A 20,593-nucleotide genomic window follows, 5' to 3' on the forward strand; every position below is an offset into this window, starting at 1 on the left:
TATGACACCGTCCGTGAAAACCTTTGATTTCCAGACAGAAATTCGCCACTACTGTGTTAATGATGTAGAAGTGCTTCGCAAGGCCTGTCTAATTTATCGTGAGACATTTATCAGGTGCACAGACCTCGACCCGTTCGCGTTCACGACACTGGCGTCGAGTTGCATGGGCGTTTTCAAAACGCGTTTTCTACCCAAAGACACCCTTGCCCTCACGTATGAAGGCGCATACACACGGCAGAATAAAACCTATTCTGAGGTGTCTATGCAGTGGCTGGAATACGTGGCCAGGGTAGAAGGCTCTGAGATTAGACACGCTTTGAACCACGGTGAGCAACAATTTGGGCAGTTTTTTGTGGATGGGTATAACAGGGCCACAAACACATGTTACGAGTTTGCGGGATGCTTTTTTCACGGCTGTGTCAAGTGTTGCATCCAGACCGAAGTGAATCCTGTCACCAAAAAACCCTATGGCAGTCTGTACCACTCATTCTGTGAAAAAATATCAGCGTTGAAAAGTGTGCATGGTCTGCGTGTGGTGGTGATGTGGGAATGTGAGTGGGAGGCGCTAAAACGTTCAGACCCATCTGTTCAGGCGCACCTCAACACTTACAGGCTCAAAGAACGCCTCGACCCACGACAAGCCCTTTTTGGAGGGCGTACAAACGCCATCAAGATGTACACCAAAGCTGATAACGCAGATGAGAAAATCAGATACTACGATTTCACAAGCCTGTATCCTACTGTACAGTCAAAAAAACAATACCCGGTTGGACACCCTCAAATTATCCACCGAGATTTTGGTCTGGTAGAAAATTATTTCGGGTTTGTAAAGTGTACCGTGCTTCCTCCCAGAGGTCTGTACCACCCCATACTGCCCTACAGGTGTCACAAAAGGCTCATGTTTCCGTTGTGTGGCAGGTGTGCTGAGGAGTTAAACCAGACCAGTGTCTGCGCGCATACTGGCCGAGCGACAGCTGTCAGGTGTGTGGGTCTCGTTTGAACTTCAGAAAGCTGTCGAGAAGGGGTACCAGATTGTCTACATTGATGAAGTGTGGCATTTCCCAAACAAGACAGACACCTTGTTCAAGGAATATGTCAAGACGTTTTTGAAGTGTAAGCAGGAGGCGTCAGGCTACCCCGGGCATGTCATTACTCCTGCAGAGAAAGCCCAGTACATACATGACTACCATGAAAAGGAGGGGATTTTACTCGATGCTGACAAAATCTGTGTCAACAAGGCGGTCAGGAATTGTAACAAGCTTCTCCTGAACTCATTGTGGGGCAGATTCAGCATGCGGAGTAACATGCCCTCCTGCGAGTTAATTACAGAACCGGAGAGATTCATGCAGCTCATGTTCAGCGACCATTATGGCGTCGTCAGTTTGGGTTTATATCCGATGGCGTGGCCATTGTCCAGTGGTGTCACGCGCAGATGGTAAGGCGTCCAGAGTGAATGATGTGAATGTGTTCATAGGGGCTATGACCACCGCCTATGCTAGGCTGATGCTGTATGACTTGTTGGACAGGCTACAGGAGCGTGTGCTGTACTGTGACACGGACAGCGTCATTTTCACGTCCAGGTGATTGGGTTCCCCCTCTAGGCTCATACTTGGGTGACTTAACCGAGATCAATGACGGTGAAGTGTGCGGGCTCCCAGAGGAAGATTATATCACAGAGTTTGTGTCTGGGGGTCCAAAGTGTTACGCCTACTGCACAAAACTTGGTAAAACGCAGGTCAAGTGCAAGGGTGTCACACTTAATGCCAAAAATGCAGCAGTGCTCACCCACGAGTCGCTTAAGGGGTTGGTCCAGTCCTTTGTGACCAATCAGAACACTCAGATGCATGTGATCACAGAGGCGGAAACCATCAGACGTGATAAAAAGAAGTTTCATCTTAAAAATGACGTAGTACACAAAAAAGTCAAGGTAGTGTATAACAAGCGCAGAGTCCTGTCAGACTACAGCACGCTGCCTTATGGCTACTAACATCTCTTTTGACTCAAGACTGCAGCATCCGTTTAGTTTGGTGGTGAGTGGTCCCTCAAATTGTGGGAAGACATATTTTGTCAAGGGTCTTATTGAAAATGCATCTACAGTTATTTCACATAACATTGATAATTTGGTCTACGTATACTCATGCTGGCAACCTTTATATGACCAACTCCTTAAATTAAGAGACATCAACTTTGTTGAAGGGTTACCCGATTCCCTGTGTGACGACGAGTTATTACCCCCAGACAAGACTAATCTACTCGTCATAGACGATTTAATGAATGACGCAAGTGACAATATAGAAGTTCAGAATGTATTCACCAAATATGTCCACCATAGAAATCTCAGCTGTATATATCTGGTTCAAAATTTGTTAATACAAGGCAAGGCTAACAGAACCATTAGTTTAAACACAAACTACCTTGTCTTGTTCAAAAACCCTAGGGATAAATATCAGGTTACACTCCTGGGCAAACAGATGTTTCCTGGAAACACTAAATATTTTTTAGAGGCGTTTACTGACGCCACTAGTTCCGCATACGGGTATCTCCTCATAGATTATAAAGCTGTCACTCCAGACCACTTGAGGCTCAGAACCGCTTTGTTGTCAAATCAGCAGGTTGTTTATATGCCTAAAAAACAAAGGGCTACATAATGTCGTCACGCGTGCAGAGGAATCTAGCCATGTTGGAGTTGTTATATAAAGCAACGCCGGGTATGAGAAGGGTCATTGTGTGTGGCGCTAGCGCAGACTTTATCGATGCACTCTGTGAAATAGCTTTAAATGTGTTGAGAGGTAACATCCCTTTGACAGAAAAACAGTACGCTCAGTTAAAAAAGAAGAGAGGCATCATCAGACTGGTTGCGGACAAAAATGTTAAACATTTAAAGAAGAAAAAGAGGATTAACCAGAGCGGCGGGTTTTTACTACCACTACTTGGAGCAGCTATACCATTTATTACAAGCCTGATAAGCAGAGGTTAAGAAAGAAGAAGAATATGGAGCATGCGCAGAAGATGTTTTTGGTTCCTCAGCATCAGCTTGACATGTTAAAACAGCAACAACAGCAGCAGCAGCAGTATCAGGACCAAAACACTGCAAGCATAAGACAGGTAGTACAAAACGACCTTGACCGAGCCATGTCTGACATATTGAAACTACCGGACACAGACGTATATGAAAAGGCCAAAAAATACTCTCAAGTACTGCAGCGTTATTTGGCATCGGTGAGACAGGGTGAGCGTGAAAAAACTGTACTGACCCTGTCAATGCCTGATACCGAAATTAGACCAGAGGACCGCAGACCTGACGATTATTATGATGATGGGCATAAAAAAGGACACGGTTTTAGAGGGTGTGTTAAAACACATTCCTAAAAGAAGTCAGAGAAATGCTGAATACATTCTAGATGCAATTACCCGCTCAAAGCATGTTTTATCCTGGACAGACAACGCTGAAATTGTTGTTAACGGCCGTCCCCTCCACGGTACTCATTTGTATGACCTGGTGAAAAGTGTCACTGCATCACACAATATTTCAGACATTTCTAGACCACTGGGGTGGGGCGTGTTCCTAAAACCCTAGCCCGTTTAAACATACCTTTAATGGCCATCCCTAACAAACAGGTGCGTGGGGATATAGCTGAGTATAAAAGAATCGGCGACGCCCCTAGTTTTGAATCCCATAAAAGCAAGGGGAATAAACGGTCGGTAATAGGCTCACCGGGGTGCTTTAGCGCCCCACTAAGGACACCTGCTTCAACACGTTCACTACCTCACAGACTAAACACTTCACAGTGGGAGGATTTTTAATAATAAAAGGGTGTGTGTAATTTTGTTACATTTGTTCTGATTTCTTTATATTTTTAATATTTACTTTTGAATGTCGTTTTAATGTATTTTTGTTTTTTTTTAACTCTTGACCACTTGAATGTATTTTTGTTTTTTAACTCTTGAATGTATTTTCATTTTAAACTTTTGACCAATTTAATGTATTTTCGTTTTTAACTCTTGACCAATTGAATGTATTTTTGTTTTATCTCTTGACCATATGAATGTATTTTGTTTTAACCCTTGACCTATTGAATGTACCATCGTTTTCATCATTACTATTATTAAATTCTTGACCTATTGAATGTATTTTTGTTTATAACTCTTGATCAATTGAATGTATTTTTTATTTTTCATTATTACTATTATTAAATTCTTGACCAAATGAATGTATTCTACAAATGTGTTAAATAAATGGAATGTCTGAACTGCGGATCATGCTTTCTCTCTCTCTCTTTATTTATTAGAATTATTCACAGTCACACAGCATGTTGCTGCACTGTACACATGTGAAATTATATCCACGGCATACAGAGGGCTGTATTTTGTTTACAAACTTGCACACCATAGCATCATTGCGTGCCAGATTAGCACTATACATGTTTAACATTCTTGTAAAAGGAATTCCTCTTTGTATATGACACAGAAAAAAGACACAATGCTGTCCACAGGCTGTAGAGTAGTTGTTCTGAACCTGCCTCTGGGAATAATACACGTCTGCACAGTTTTCAACGAGGTATCTGTATATCTCCGATGGAAATTTGTCGCTGTCGGGAGGGTTTCCAAAACTGTCGAAAAAATATCCATGCTTCTGTTTTGTAATATAAATAGCGAGCCAGTGTTCACCGGGCATGTTTGAGGGATGTGTATTCACAACCAGCATGGCGGGGAACGCCGTGCCTTTATGGTTTGACAGTTGGTCGCATGCCAGGACTCCTAAAAAATTTGTCCCGTTAATGATTCTTTTATTGAGGATGCCGGTCAGCTCTATAGTGTTCATGGCTGATACCGCTTCTTCTTTTAGTAATAATCCAAAAGTACTTGTCTCTTGTTTGATATTTCGATAACAGAATCGTAAACAGCATAACACACGAGGTTAACGGTGCGCTGTAGAGGTACTCTGAAACGGACTTCCAACCTCACATTACCACTTTTAATCAGTGATACATTCCCTGCACGACCGTCGTCTGGTTCCAGATTGAAGCTGAATAACGTGTAACCATTCCCGAAATCATTACGTGATATGGCCAGAGACCTGTCTTTTAAATGACGTCCTGTAGTTTGTACCAGCTGGAAATACTCTCTCACATACTGGCCTCTCTGAAATAGTGGCTGAAAGGGCTTTGCAGGGTGAGACTGCCCGTCTGCGTACAAGCTAATAAACTCTGTATCGTAATGCTGAAAACAGAAGGGGTTCCGGTTATAGCTCCCCGAATATGCCTCATGGTCAACAAAGCCTATGATGACGAATTTGGGGATTTGTCCCATGTAAAGATTTTCCTGGTTGCACACTCTTGTTCCTACAGGTATGGAAAATGTTTTCAGAGCCACTCTGTCAATAGCGTATTTAGCGTTAGTGTGCTGCAGTGCCCTGCTATGCGCCAATCTAACGGCAGGTGCCACGGCCACCTTTTTCACAAATAAGCTAGCCGATACGATCTTCACGGCGTATTGATTATTTTGCGCAGTCATTAAGGCAAACTCGTCCTTTGATCGAATAAATTTTAGGGAAATGTCTATACCGTTTAGCAATAACTTTTCCTGAAAAAACAAATTGGAGTGTATCGGTGCTATTAATTCCACAGTGCGACTGTTGACGGTGTGTCGCCCTCTTTCGGCTAGGCCTTCGTTATCTCCGGTTATGGAGGCAGCATTCATGTGGTCTGCTGTGTCTTTACAAAACAGGCCGCTGCTAAACTGCGTATCCAAGGTGTCCTTTCCGTAGTAGAATAAACACTCGATTATCCAACGGAACGGGGATGTGTTGGAAGATTGGGTTATAAGCCTGTCTCCTAACATGATATCCACCTGCGAGAATAACGTACACCCGGGGTAATTTACAAAACCCACATCTGCGGCTTGGGCCAAATCGGTACCATCGGGGTTCGTGATTCTCGCGCGCATGTACAGGTAGGTATCGTTTAGATCAATGTAATCCTCGCCGCAGGCTGATATAAAAAATTCCAGAGGCCCGGCATCCAGTAATGCCGAAACCGGGGGTCTTTCGACACATGTAGATTTTTCAATGGATGTCTGTGTGTACGGCACTGTGAACAGATCCAGCTCCGTCTTCACACATTCTTCCGACTGGTTGTGTATGAGAGCCATGGCTGTTGATGTTGTTTTCTCTTCTCAGACTAGAATATGTCTTTACGCAGAATCACCACGCGTCTTTTGGAAGTTGTGCTTCTCTTGGTGGCCGACTTCTTTCTGATGCGTCGTGTCACTTTGACAGTCATTTTACGCTTTTTGGACCTGCCGGAGCTGCGACCCCTCTACGAGGGGGGTCTTTTGGACGGTCTTTTTCTGATCACCATCAACCCGTTTCCTTCCTGTCGTCTCGATACAGCGCTTCTGGCAATGTTGGACGCCATATCCCCTACAATGTTTCCTGCTGCGTTTTTTAAATGTGGCTTGGCGATGCCAGCCATTCTAAGCAAGCCTTGAAATATGCCGCCTAAACCGTTACCGTATTGTGTACTTGAACCTATAAATCCGGGTAATTCGCCACCCGCTTGGTTCACGTAATATGTCATATATCGGGCATCGTCACGCACATATGGTGCGTAGGCCATTTTCTCAGGTCTAGAAATACTGCTTCACAGGTCTAAAGTGTAGTTTAACAATCACTTTTCCGTACGTGAACGGTATATACTGGTTTTGATCTTTTTTAACGATATCTCGATATCGTCAATGACAGATTTGGAGAGCGATGTATAGTGTGGCTTGTCATATGTCAGAGTGGGCATACGACCTACCACCGGCGTTATATTTATACATCGGAGGAGCGGCACGTGGCTGTCTCCCACTAGCTGATAATCAACAATATCGCTGTAAACGTATATATTATAAACTCCCCCAAAAATATCTGCAGGGTGAGGAGAGGCATAGATTTTCTTAAAAATAGGGGTTGCCGGTATCTCAAATGGCTCGCCGGGCTTAAAACCCAATATTTCGGCCAGTTTCCCGCGGAACGTCACCTTATATCCTTCTCCTCCCGAAAAATGAACGTGATTTGTAATGTTATATTGAAGACCTAAGCGCGATGTTATCGGGTTACCGATGCATTTAGCATTAAATTCTTTTAGTATTCTGGGAATGGAGTCGTAAAACCCGGCAAACAGTGTTATAGTGGCTGTCTGGTTGGTTTTACTATCGTATTAACACGTCCGCGTCAGAAGCAGGGAATGTTGACCACACCCTAGGGTACTGAAGTTCAATAACCCCCACCTCGTACGGTTCGCTCAGAACGATCGGTTTTGCTAATTTTGTTCGGTAGCGCCATATCTTGTTATTAGGATACACGTCTAGCGATGCATTACTCGGTAACATGACATAAAATCCGTTCTTGTTCTCCATCTTCTTGATGTTGTTGGGACGTGCGACAATTCCAAAGTGGGTGTGTAAACAGGTAACGCCCCGTGATATATATATATATATATATATCACACGTCAACAATGTCCTTTTCAGAGACCCACGAGTTAAATTTCTCAGGCCACCCCAACCATTTCACAAGCGCCATCTTTTTCCGGCCTATAGTTTTTCTGGATATTATTTTCTCTATTTTAAACACCTTGTTTTTGTCAATGATTACCGGCTGTAGCTCAGGCTCGTAAAATGTGCCTTTTACCTCTTCACCCAAGCAATCTGATATTCTATACACAGGCTGGTCACGGGCTATGCGCCTAGTTATTGTAAAAAACTCGTCCTGTATATGTTTGTTCATAACCTTTTCTAAACACCCGCGAGTTTTGATATTCTCACAGTGTCCCCTACATTATATTTGAGCATCGATCCTCTGCGGTTTCTTCTTCTTCTCCTTGTACAGCGTGTTAAAGACGAGCTTCGTTGTCTTTGTTTACATCGGATGGGGCCATCTTTATCGATCTGTGGTGAGACTTGTTGTAAGCGTTGGCGAGGTCCTGGACGACATCAACATATCTACGCGAATTAACAGGCGTTAGATATCTCCACATGCGGGTCTTAAATGTTCTGTTGAAACGTTCAACCGTGCTAGCCTTAGTCTCGTTTGAGGTAGAGAAATGTTTAATTTTATACACCTCCATTAGATGTTGAAACTGTTTGTTATAAAACTCTGTCCCTGATCGGTTTGGAGTTTTACAGGTATGCGGCCTTCGTTCAAAATGTCTTCAAACGCCTTTGCAACAGATGTACCGGTCTTGTTTTTAAGACACCTAACCCATGCATATTTAGAAAATACATCGATACATGTCAGCAGGTAGCACACATTGTCATTTTCTGCTGAATATTCACTCATGTCCACCAGATCGGCCTGGAACTGTCAATACCGCTAACCAACACCCTATTTCTAGGGAAGTGTACAGCTGCTTTAGCGTGGAGGGTATACACATCTTGCCCCTGTAAGGAACGCTTTACTTCAGGCATCCCCGGAGCCTCCCCAGTGCATTTTCTAACAGCGTCGCAAAGTTTTTGTACACCTCCAAGACCCCCTGGGTGTGCGGGGTCGTGGTAAATCTTGTCTAGCGTGCGCTCCATATTCAGTCAACAACTCAAGTGGCCAAGATGAGGTCGACACACCGTCTTTTATTTATTTATGGTTTTGTCAACAGGTTTCGGTATTTTACACACCCCGTCACATCTCTGTCTATCATGTGTCGCACTAGGTGCTGAACTGCATCACAAACATCTAATGGTACACCATTTTTAATCATCAAAACACACGCATCACAAAGAAATGCACAAAGACAAATAACATGGCGTGTTGCAAACGCCTCAGACTCATTACAGTTTGTGAAATATGCCGTTACCACATCTTTAACCGCTGATGAACTGTGTGCTGCCGCACACACTGTATCATTCCAATTTTTAACACTTGTCCTTATAACGTTTAAATGGTTGTTGAATGTAACACAATCGCGTGGGACACCGTCACAGGTAATTACCCCGTACAGAAGTGATGTCAGTCTGTTCATGGCATGGCGTCTTTTCCACGTGAAAAGATACGTGGCTAATGTGATCCCAAAGAACAACATCATTTTTTTTTTTTTTTTCTGCGGTAAATATTACAAATTTGTCGATATGCAGCAGCAGCACTTGGTCCACACGGTGAAGGCGTTGCGTAAAGCGGTCTCGTGCTTGTGGTCCTCCTCCGTCTCCATTTCCTCTTTGGCAGATGGTCCATCACATCCGGGTCTGAGATAGTGTCTGAGTCTCGGCCGCTCCTAAAAGCCTGTCCAGTGAGAAAGCCCCGGGTGATATCTGCGCAAACAGGTAATGCAGAGCTTTTCCTAGAGACGGGTTGAATACAGAGTCCAGAATCTGGTCAAAATACATACATCTGATCTGATCAAAATCAAACAAGCAAGAGTGTCGACGCTGACTCGGGTGGCTGATTTTACACCCGTTGCAGAGAGCTCTTGTTTTTTCCAGCCCTGCGTGATACTGGCAGCGTGATAGAAAGTCTTTGATCGTGTCCACGTCGTCTTTTGTCAGGGACCGTGTCGAGACGTGTCCCTTCTCCTCCTCCTCCTTCTTCTTCTCCTTCTTCTTCTTCACATGCAGCGCCTCAAGCGGCTTCATATGAGGTGTCCAGGGTTCCACACCACCGCAATCATTTTCCCAACACCCTCTAGTATCATCGTCGTCATGGGTGCTGATCAAGACACTGCCTGTAAAAAAAAACAACAGAAAAAACAACATTAAAATCATATACACCGTTTATCATAATTTAAAAAAGACAAAAATACAAAAGTTATGCTAACCTAGGCTTTATCAGTAGTCGACGTGTCTGATGATTTTCGGGCGGCACAGGGAAGGAAGGTGACTACCCCGCGCATTAGCCTGCGCATCATCGAAAGAAGACGCGTTTTCTAACACTCTGGTAAGAAGAGAGGATCCTGTCTCTTCTGATGCCCTTGTCAGCTTCGTCAAACAATTTCTGCAGAGATCTCCAGTCACACCACTGAATAAAGAAAACAGTTTTAAACCACTCGTCACGCTCTTGAAGCGTAAGAGGGTAGGGTTGTTGTCCCCACGCGTCGCGGCCTCTGCTCGCAATCACAGATTCTCGTTCTTTGCACACACTGAGAAAAATAAAGTCCTCCCGCCGTTTGTTAAAACGATCCGTCTCAATACGGTACATCTCGGGGCCTGTTTTGCTGACCCACTGCGAGACATAAATACTCTGTGGGAAACCAGGTTGGTCTAGGTCAGGGCAGACCTCAGACCAAAACAATTTCCAATCTCTATGCCTCAAACTGACCGACCATGTTTCAACGCCTGGAACCACACTGCGACCGGTGGCCGCACTGAGTGTGACAACAGAGTCCTGATATTTAACATTGTAAACATACCCATTAACACCCTCCAGCTCTAGCTCAAATTCACGATTCTCCGACGTAACGAGCCCACTTCCTACACGTCTCCTTTTCTTGTAAGGGGACCGAGCATCCACAACCGTCGCCGGGTCATCAGACATACCTGGGCGGTCGCTTGACCCGATGCCGCTGTTGCTGGTGCAGGAAGACATGGTTGCAGAAACGTCTTGCAGAATACAGGCGATCGTTGAAGAAAAAAAAAATCAGAGTTCGTCCCGCCGTAGCTTCGCCGTCCGAGAAGTTGAGGATGTCCTGCTAAGAAAATCCCTTGTATATATACACCACCTACATCCGCCCACAAGGAGGGGCTTTTGATTAGCCAATAGCTACGGTTTCATTGGAAACCACCCCCCGCAGAAGGAGGCGCTATGTTTAACCAATGAGAGCTGGATTTCATATGGCGGGGGGGCGAACCGGAAGGGGCGGTGTGGGGAAGGGGCGGGGTGTATATTTGATGTACACAAACATGATGTATAATTACTGCGCTCTCCAACTCCCTCTAGTGGAAAGAGGAAGTGATACAAAATGTGAAATATGTCATTCCAGCACTGTATCAAAGATATGCAAAGTCACTCCTGCATGCGATGTCTGACTTTGACAGAAATGAACTGACGCGTCAGAAGGCGTCCTGCCAGCCCCCCCGAATGGCGTGAAGGTGTGAGGGCCCGTTCATCGCTGCTTGCAGCTTTAATTATTATTATTATTATTATTATGATTATTATTCCGAACGTTAATCCCCAATTTGCCCCTTTCCCAAATGCAAAAACTCACCAAATTTGGCACACGCATTTGGTCGGGCGAAAAATTTGATATTTCGGCAGTGTTCTATGTGGACGGGGCCAAATGGCGACATTTTATTTCCCCTGTTTTAGCTTCGCTGCACTGGCTCCCTGTAAAATCCAGAATTGAATTTAAAATCCTACTGTTAACTTATAAAGCTCTAAATGGTCAAGCTCTGTCATGTCTTAGAGAGCTCATAGTGCCATATTATCCCACCGGAACACTGCGCTCTGAGAACGCAGGGTTACTTGTGGTCCCTAAAGTCTCCAAAAGTAGATCAGGAGCCAGAGCCTTTAGCTATCAGGCTCCTCTCCTGTGGAGTCATCTTCCTGTTACGGTCCGGGAGGCAGACACCGTCTTCACATTTAAGACTAGACTTAAGACTTTCCTCTTTGATAAAGCTTATAGTTAGGGCCGGCTCAGGCTTGCCCTGTACCAGCCCCTAGTTAGGCTGACTTAGGCCTAGTCTGCCGGAGGACCCCCCTATAATACACCGGGCACCTTCTCTCCTTCTCTCTCTCTCTCTCTCTCCCTCTCTCTCGCGCTCTCTCTCTCTCTCTCTCTCTCTCTCTCGTATTCTATTACTGCATCTTGCTAACTCAGCCACTCTGGATGTCACTAACTCGGCTTCTTCTCCGGAGCCTTTGTGCTCCACTGTCTCTCAGATTAACTCATATCACAGCGGTGCCTGGACAGCGTGACGTGTGTGGTTGTGCTGCTGCTGTAGTCCTGCCAGATGCCTCCTGCTGCTGCTGCCATCATTAGTCATTAGTCATACTTCTACTGTTATTATACACATATGACTATTGTCACACATGTATACTGCCAGATATTAATACATACTTTCAACATATTGTACCGCAGTAGCCAGAACTATAACTATAATATTATTACTTTCAATAATGTTGTTGTAAGCTACTGTCATTACCTGCATCTCTCTCTCTATCTCTCTCTCTCTCTCTGTCTCATTGTGTCATGTGGATTACTGTTAATTTATCATGCAGATCTGTTCTGTACGACATCTATTGCACGTCTGTCCGTCCTCCCCAAAAAAAGGGTTTTTTTTGGGGAGTTTTTCCTTATCCGCTGTGAGGGTCATAAGGACAGAGGGATGTCGTATGCTGTAAAGCCCTGTGAGGCAAATTGTGATTTGTGATATTGGGCTTTATAAATAAAATTGATTGATTGATTGATGATGATGGCTCCGCCCCGAAATGTTAATATCCCACCTTACTCATAGTGCCCCCTACTGGTAAAAAGAAGTGACCAGTTTTTACTTTAACATGTACTGATGCCACAAACTTTACCGTATCAACTTCATTCCACTTCTAATGCATGCAGAACAAGTTGGTGAAGCTACCTTACGAACACTGTGAACCTACATCTAATGGTGTCCATGTGGCAGCGTGGCGACTATCGATCCCTCGCGACCAAATACGTTTGGCTTTATGATGGCTTCAGCGATCTCATCTCCTCATGAAAAGTGATACACAGGTCAAGAATAGCGAACTCTTACATCTGATAGGGGCGTCACTCATGGGGTGGATAAAATGCCTCTATAGCACCCCCTTGAAATTTTCAAAAACCCCTCCCCATAGGATTTTTTTTGTAGTTGGAGCATAAAAACTGGTACACGTGTATGTTGTCCAGACGCACATAAAAGTCTCTGGCACCAATGGTCTACTCCAAACAGGAAGTCGGCCATTTTGATTTTGACTTGTAATTTTGGTGTGATTTCCACATGTTGTATTTTAACGAACTAGTCCTAGGGATTTCATCCAATCGACTCCAAATTTTTTACAGATCATCCAGAGACCATGCTGATCAAAAGTCGTGCTCTGCATGTCTGTAGGTCAAAAGGCGTGGCTGCTATGGTGCTGCCATTTTTGATCCATCGCCATGCATATTCAAGCAGCTCTCTCTTTGCGCCACAGCCCCCGCATGCCACAGACCCCCATGGTTGCATGGGGGAGCGAGGGCCCGATCACAGCTGCTTGCAGCTTTAATTTTCTTTGTGATCATACATAAAGAGAGGAAGACCTTTTTATCCTTAAATGAAACTTTGTTAAAATCGTGTAAATCGCCTAATATACAGGGACTCTGGTGTTAGTGGAATAGTTATGTTAATATGGCTCATTGCCTGTTTTGTTATACCAAACCAAATCTCTTTTATTTTATGGCAATCCCAAAGTAAGTGAAACAAAGTTCCATCAGAATTGCCACATTTTAGACATTTACTGTCTTCTTTTAAGCCCATTTTAAACAGTTTTGACAGTGTGTAGTATAGCCTATTAAGTATTTTATATTGTCTTATTTTGTTTTTTATACAACGAAAAGGTTGCCTTGCATTTTTCCATGTCATTCCAGGACAGTTGATCCTCTCGTTTATGCAGATCCCTAGCCCATTTTTTTTTCACAACTGTTAAATTGATCATCATAGCTATCATTTAGATTTGTATACCATAATTTAACTATATTTTTATTCAACAGGTCACGACTGAAGAGAACATTTTCAAATTTGTGTGTGTAATTGCTCAAAACATCTATCGAAACGGATTTTTTAATTGAGTGCTGTAAAGTACTGTAATTCAAGTATTCGCTTTTTGGAATGTTATATTCAGTCATTAGTTCATCAAAAGTTTTAAAACAGTTATTTGAGAGAATGTGACAAAGCTCAGTTACTCAATTGTCTTTCCATTTCTTCCAGTTAATGACCTTTTTGTTGAATGTTATATTTGAGTTCTGCCATATTGGCTGGTTTACTGAAGTATCTGTGTTAATTCTGGGGATCTTTGTACATGACTTTAAAATACTGAAAGACACTTCAATGGGGTTTCCAATCAATTCCTTAGGAAGTATTTTCATGAAGTATAGACCTTTTTTTCCCCAATGTTTAGGTTGTAACATACTCTCCTCAACTGTTTTCCAGTCTTTAATCACACTGGGATCAAATAAAAAAAAATTTCTTGTTAACAACCAAATGATGAATAATAGTGGAAAAAATAAGGAAGCTGCAGACCACCTTTTTTGTTTGCATTAGACATTCTCAAGTATGAACATCAAGCCTTTTTACCATGGCATATAAATGCTGAGATTGCTTTGTGTAAATAATCAAACCAGGCTTTTCGTATTGTAACAGGCAACATTCTCGAGATGTAGTTCATAGTAGGAAGAATATTCATTTTTACAATATTCACTCAACCCCAAAGAGATATGGGAAGGCTTGACCAACGATCAATATTTGCATTTATTTTGCTAAAAGTTCGAGTGAGATTTGTATCCCTCGTCTGATAGATGCTTGATGTAATTTTTAATGCTAAATATGTTATTTCCATTTGTTTCCATTTTATTTTGGTATTGTTTACACATGAAACATCACAAGTTTTGTTTAATGGCATCAATTCACGTTTCCCAATTTACTTTATGTCCTGACAGAGAGCCACAGCGAGTAATGATCTGATTTAGATGAAAAAGTGAGGATTCCACATAAAATTCCACAGTAAAAATTTGTAAAAAATTAAATCTTTAGACAAGGGAAGGAACAAGCATAACAGGTTGATATATATTTTTTTGTATAATACTATATGTTTCAGTAGTGACAAATTTTGGGAGAGGAAAAACATTCCAAAACATTCTGAAAATACAATATAAAAATTCACAGTCCTTTTACTAGATATGTGACCTTTACATATGGTACAATATAGGGACAAAACTTCAATATATTTCCAGCCTAACTTTGCACACATTCAGTAGAATGCCCCATATATATATATATATATATATATATACACAGTACAGGCCAAAAGTTTGGACACACCTTCTCATTCAATGCGTTTTCTTTATTTTCATGACTATTTACATTGTAGATTCTCACTGAAGGCATCAAAACTATGAATGAACACATGTGGAGTTATGTACTTAACAAAAAAGGTGAAATAACTGAAAACATGTTTTATATTCTAGTTTCTTCAAAATAGCCACCCTTTGCTCTGATTACTGCTTTGCACACTCTTGGCATTCTCTCGATGAGCTTCAAGAGGTAGTCACCTGAAATGGTTTTCCAACAGTCTTGAAGGAGTTCCCAGAGGTGTTTAGCACTTGTTGGCCCCTTTGCCTTCACTCTGCGGTCCAGCTCACCCCAAGCCATCTTGACTGGGTTCAGGTCCGGTGACTGTGGAGGCCAGGTCATCTGCCGCAGCACTCCATCACTCTCCTTCTTGGTCAAATAGCCCTTACACAGCCTGGAGGTGTGTTTGGGGTCATTGTCCTGTTGAAAAATAAATGATCGTCCAACTAAAGCAAACCGGATGGGATGGCATGTCGCTGCAGGATGCTGTGGTAGCCATGCTGGTTCAGTGTGCCTTCAATTTTGAATAAATCCCCAACAGTGTCACCAGCAAAACACCCCCACACCATCACACCTCCTCCTCCATGCTTCACAGTGGGAACCAGGCATGTGGAATCCATCCGTTCACCTTTTCTGCGTCTCACAAAGACACGGCGGTTGGAACCAAAGATCTCAAATTTGGACTCATCAGACCAAAGCACAGATTTCCACTGGTCTAATGTCCATTCCTTGTGTTTCTTGGCCCAAACAAATCTCTTCTGCTTGTTGCCTCTCCTTAGCAGTGGTTTCCTAGCAGCTATTTGACCATGAAGGCCTGATTCGCACAGTCTCCTCTTAACAGTTGTTCTAGAGATGGGTCTGCTGCTAGAACTCTGTGTGGCATTCATCTGGTCTCTGATCTGAGCTGCTGTTAACTTGCCATTTCTGAGGCTGGTGACTCGGATGAACTGATCCTCAGAAGCAGAGGTGACTCTTGGTCTTCCTTTCCTGGGTCGGTCCTCATGTGTGCCAGTTTCGTTGTAGCGCTTGATGGTTTTTGCGACTCCACTTGGGGACACATTTAAAGTTTTTGCAATTTTCCGGACTGACTGACCTTCATTTCTTAAAGTAATGATGGCCACTCGTTTTTCTTTAGTTAGCTGATTGGTTCTTGCCATAATATGAATTTTAACAGTTGTCCAATAGGGCTGTCGGCTGTGTATTAACCTGACTTCTGCACAACACAACTGATGGTCCCAACCCCATTGATAAAGCAAGAAATTCCACTAATTAACCCTGATAAGGCACACCTGTGAAGTGGAAACCATTTCAGGTGACTACCTCTTGAAGCTCATGGAGAGAATGCCAAGAGTGTGCAAAGCAGTAATCAGAGCAAAGGGTGGCTATTTTGAAGAAACTAGAATATAAAACATGTTTTCAGTTATTTCACCTTTTTTTGTTAAGTACATAACTCCACATGTGTTCATTCATAGTTTTGATGCCTTCAGTGAGAATCTACAATGTAAATAGTCATGAAAATAAAGAAAACGCATTGAATGAGAAGGTGTGTCCAAACTTTTGGCCTGTACTGTATATATACATATATATGTATATATACAGTACAGGCCAAAAGTATATATATATATATATATATACATATATATATATATATATATATATATATAATGATATAAAGATACAGATACAGTTATCACAATGCTATATGATACAGCTATCAGTAACAGAGCAGCAGTGTTTTCTCTCTAACAATCACCTGCACATGAACGACAACCTGTATTCTGTATTCATAATGTACTGTGTCCTGTCCAGTCACACTATGTGTTTATATGATTTATTCATTATTATTATTATTATTTGTGAGTTCATTATTTAATAACTCAGAATATGATCACGATGTCTTTGAACACTGGAAATAATTTATTAGGCCCAATGTTTCAGGGAAAAATAAAATTCTGAAACTCACCAACCCAATGCTCAGGTATGATCAGCCTCAGCGTGACTGAATAGAAATGATGGTCACTGATGTAAAAGTGTTTCTTGCTGACAGACAGACTCTCTGACAGACAGACCCTTTGATTGTATCCAAGGACGTGCACAGGTACGGGCTATTGTTGCCTGGGCAACAGCCCATTTGCCCTGATCAGCTGAGTTGCCCTTCTCATTTTTTTTTTTTTTTTGTTTGTTTGCTTGTTCGTTTTTTTCCCCACAGCATCAATACAATAAGCCCATAATTAGTACAGTTGTTAGACCACTTTAAATCGCCAAATCATCCAAACTTGTGTTACTTGATTTTGACATCATGTGGCAAAGAGTCACGTATGTGTCCTCTCTGCCCCCAGGACCTTGACAGGGCAGTTTAATGTGACAGGCGTATCCCCGCGCATCAGTCAAAGCAAGGGAAATCCCTTCAGACGTCAGGTGAGTTTTTGAAGTTATGAAGATAATATCAAAATATAAATGCACTTGTACTCAGTTCGAATAATGTGCAGCTTGCATTGTACTGTAGGTCCCTTGTAATATTTGCATCGCGTCATGCAACATTAACTTAATTCGAGAAACTAACGTTACTCCAAGCAAGACAACAACTTGCAGGCTGCAGCAGCAGTCAACACTGCTAACTAACCTAGCCACGTTATGTCCATTTACTCCATTACATTACTGTGTGTTCTGTAATAATCAGACGTGCAGGGACATGATGGTTTTGTTGAAATATGCAAAAGAGAGGAGACTAAAGCAGAGAGAAAAAGATCTAAAGAAATCAGCAAAGTGACTGCAACTTTGCAGAGCTGGATAAGGCGGCCAGCTACAGGTGAAGCATTATGATAATGTCAAGCAACCATCTTCCACAATTAAATTAATGTGAAGTAGGCCTATTTTATCAGTGGCATTTTCTTTTAAGGGTAGGCTTCTAACTAAATGCACAGTATATTATATCTGTACTGTGAATAGTATTGTGAATGATGGGGGTGTGCCTGAATACGTTATTTGTATAGGCATGAATAATGCCTTTGAAACAGATACTTTTTCTATACAAATATACCAGTTATTATTTGAATGAGAAAAAACATGCGCATCATGCATGGGGTGGTCATGTGGTTGAGAAACGCTGCACTAATCAAACAAATCAAACACTGGCTATGCCTGCTTACAGTGAGACGGTAAGACACATTTTCACTCATCCGTTGTCTGACAGATAGCCTAAAGTTGAACGCTCATCAAAGCAGCAAGTTCCTTATACTGTGTAGGCCTAATGTTAGCTGGTCTTTATATCAGTTGTGGATTGAACGGAGGTCACAGACAGGAATACGGCAGAGCACTATGGTGCTGGTACTGAAGGGACTGTTCTTAACTTATCAGAGGAGGAGGGTGGCTGGCTGATTTTTATTTTATTTATTTATTGTATTTTGATTCCCCCTGTAGCCACAAATATTTTTCCTTGAGCTTTTCGAAGTGACTGGTGGAAAATTCATGACCCTTCACCATGCATTAGATTTTTAAAATTTAGCTGAGTTCATCCGATGCCCTGTGTGTGTGTGTGTGTGTGTGTGTGTGTGTTTGTGTGTGTGTGCTGGGCTGGCTTATGTGTGTATTCTTAGATAAAACTTCTAGATAAACTATGTCTTATATAAACTATTCCCAATGCAAAACAGATTATTATTATTTTTTTTTTATTATTGTTATTATTATCATTGTTATTATTGAAAAGTGAAGTATGAGGGTATGGAAGTATATTTCAGAACTCATTATATGCCAATATTAAATCAATTTGATGCTTTGAATGCTCAGAAATTGCATTGTTAATGAATACAATGTAACACAACTTCCAGTATAAGCCACGCCCACTTTCAGTTTTGATCCGAATACAAATACAGATACAGATAATTTTGCTGGTTGAACAGATACGAATACAGATACAGATTATGACGTCTCTGCACATCACTAGTGAATGAGTTCATATTTTCTGTAGTTGTCACTGGTCTAACCCCAAAAGCTCCAGTTCAGAGAGTGTTTGATAGCCTGGGCCCAGTATTTCAAAGTGATCTGATAAGATTATCCTGGCTGAATTGGATTCAATCCTGATCTGATCTGAAAACTGGGTATCAGGATTCATATCTGGTAATCCAATCCTCCCTTTAATCCAGATAAAGGCTGCGTTTGGGTATTTCAAAAGTTAAGGCAGAGATCTGGATCAATTTGATACCAAATTTCAGGATTATTTGGATCCCACCTCAGGTGGATTTGACAAAGCCTCAGCTCCATTTCTCCTAGATATTGTTACTCAAGATGTTCATTACACTTAATCTAAATTAGTGTTTTAGTACTAAGTAATTTCAAGCATAGAAAAATATTGTTTGGCCATACTTCCTGAAACTGCTGTAAGTAAGAGTAACAAATACAGACCTATTTCTCAACGTCTAGTTTCACGTAACATTGTAACTTGTTTGTACCAAAACATCAAACATATGTTTGTGGTCAGACAAAAGCAAGGAAATACAATACAAAGCAAATTTATTTGTATGGCACATTCTTTTCTTTACAGAGAGTGCAAGAAACAAAACAGGGATTAACATAATAAGCACATGGACAACAATTCAATCCTCTGACACTTCTGAATGAACCGCATAATTCATACTAGTACTGTCTATTTTTCCTATACTGCAGCAGTCTGTACACATCGTCCTACGTACACACATGTAAAACTTTTTTTTTTTTTTTTTTTTTTTTTTTTTAAAAAAGTCCGCTGTGTTGGCAATAACATAACGTTAAACTCTGAACAGGTTGGTGTTTAAAGAGTTCATGGATGATGTACTTCAGATTAATTCCCTCTTAAATTAAACCATAGACCGCAAAATACATCAACAAAGCCAGCTGCCTTGCTAGCCTGCTAGCTATTTAATATGCAAGTCAATGGAGCCGCGTTAGCTACTGTTAGCATGACTTCAGCTCAATTAGAAATCTGTATGCCCACATTTTAAGTAGGTGACAATTCAAATAGCTGGCTCACATGAGATGGTGCGTGGCCTTCATATGGTCTTAAAAAAGCTACACATTAGATAACAGTATATTTACATTTTGATGTGAAAGCTGTGCTACCAACTGCTCCTTTCGTGAAGTAGTCCACCATGTTTCAGATCCAGAGGCGGAGTCGTGAGATTTGGAAATCCATATCCAGTCAGATTGGGATCAAAATGATCCACCCTGCCAATGTTTTGAAATACCCAGATAAAGTCAGCAGGATCACCTTGATCCCTGACTGAGAAAAGGAGGATTTCATTATCAGGATTATTTTGATCCAGATTACAAGTTTTGAAATACTGGGCCCTGGTGATCAAGTAAAATATTTCTAATAGCTGTAGTGAAATAGGGGATGGTAAGGCCAGATAAGTGATTCACAAAGGCTTTACAACATGTTGTAATTGTTCTGTATACAAGTAGGCCATTTTCTTTCTTTCTTTCTTTCTTTCTTTTTTTTTTTTTAACATAAATGACTAGATATAACCTTCTCCCGTCTAATTCCTGGGCATCACCAGAATCATCAGTCCATAGAAATCCAACTGGCTGCAC

General features: G+C 41.9%; 2 protein-coding genes across 2 annotated transcripts in view; both read left to right on the forward strand.

Moving 5' to 3' along the window:
* LOC125900970 (uncharacterized) overlaps positions 1–20,593 on the forward strand; it is a 674,134-nt gene that overhangs the window by 545,403 nt on the left and 108,138 nt on the right. The gene's annotated exons all lie outside the window — the stretch shown is intronic.
* Positions 20,152–20,593, forward strand: part of LOC125900324 (uncharacterized) — a 31,819-nt gene continuing 31,377 nt past the window's right edge. Inside the window, exon 1 of the mRNA XM_049595225.1 lies at positions 20,152–20,176. Within this exon, the coding sequence (XP_049451182.1) occupies positions 20,152–20,176 (25 nt within the window). The remainder of the gene's footprint in view (positions 20,177–20,593) is intronic.

Source organism: Epinephelus fuscoguttatus, linkage group LG14, assembly GCF_011397635.1.
Source record: "Epinephelus fuscoguttatus linkage group LG14, E.fuscoguttatus.final_Chr_v1".
Classification (NCBI taxonomy): domain Eukaryota; kingdom Metazoa; phylum Chordata; class Actinopteri; order Perciformes; family Serranidae; genus Epinephelus; species Epinephelus fuscoguttatus.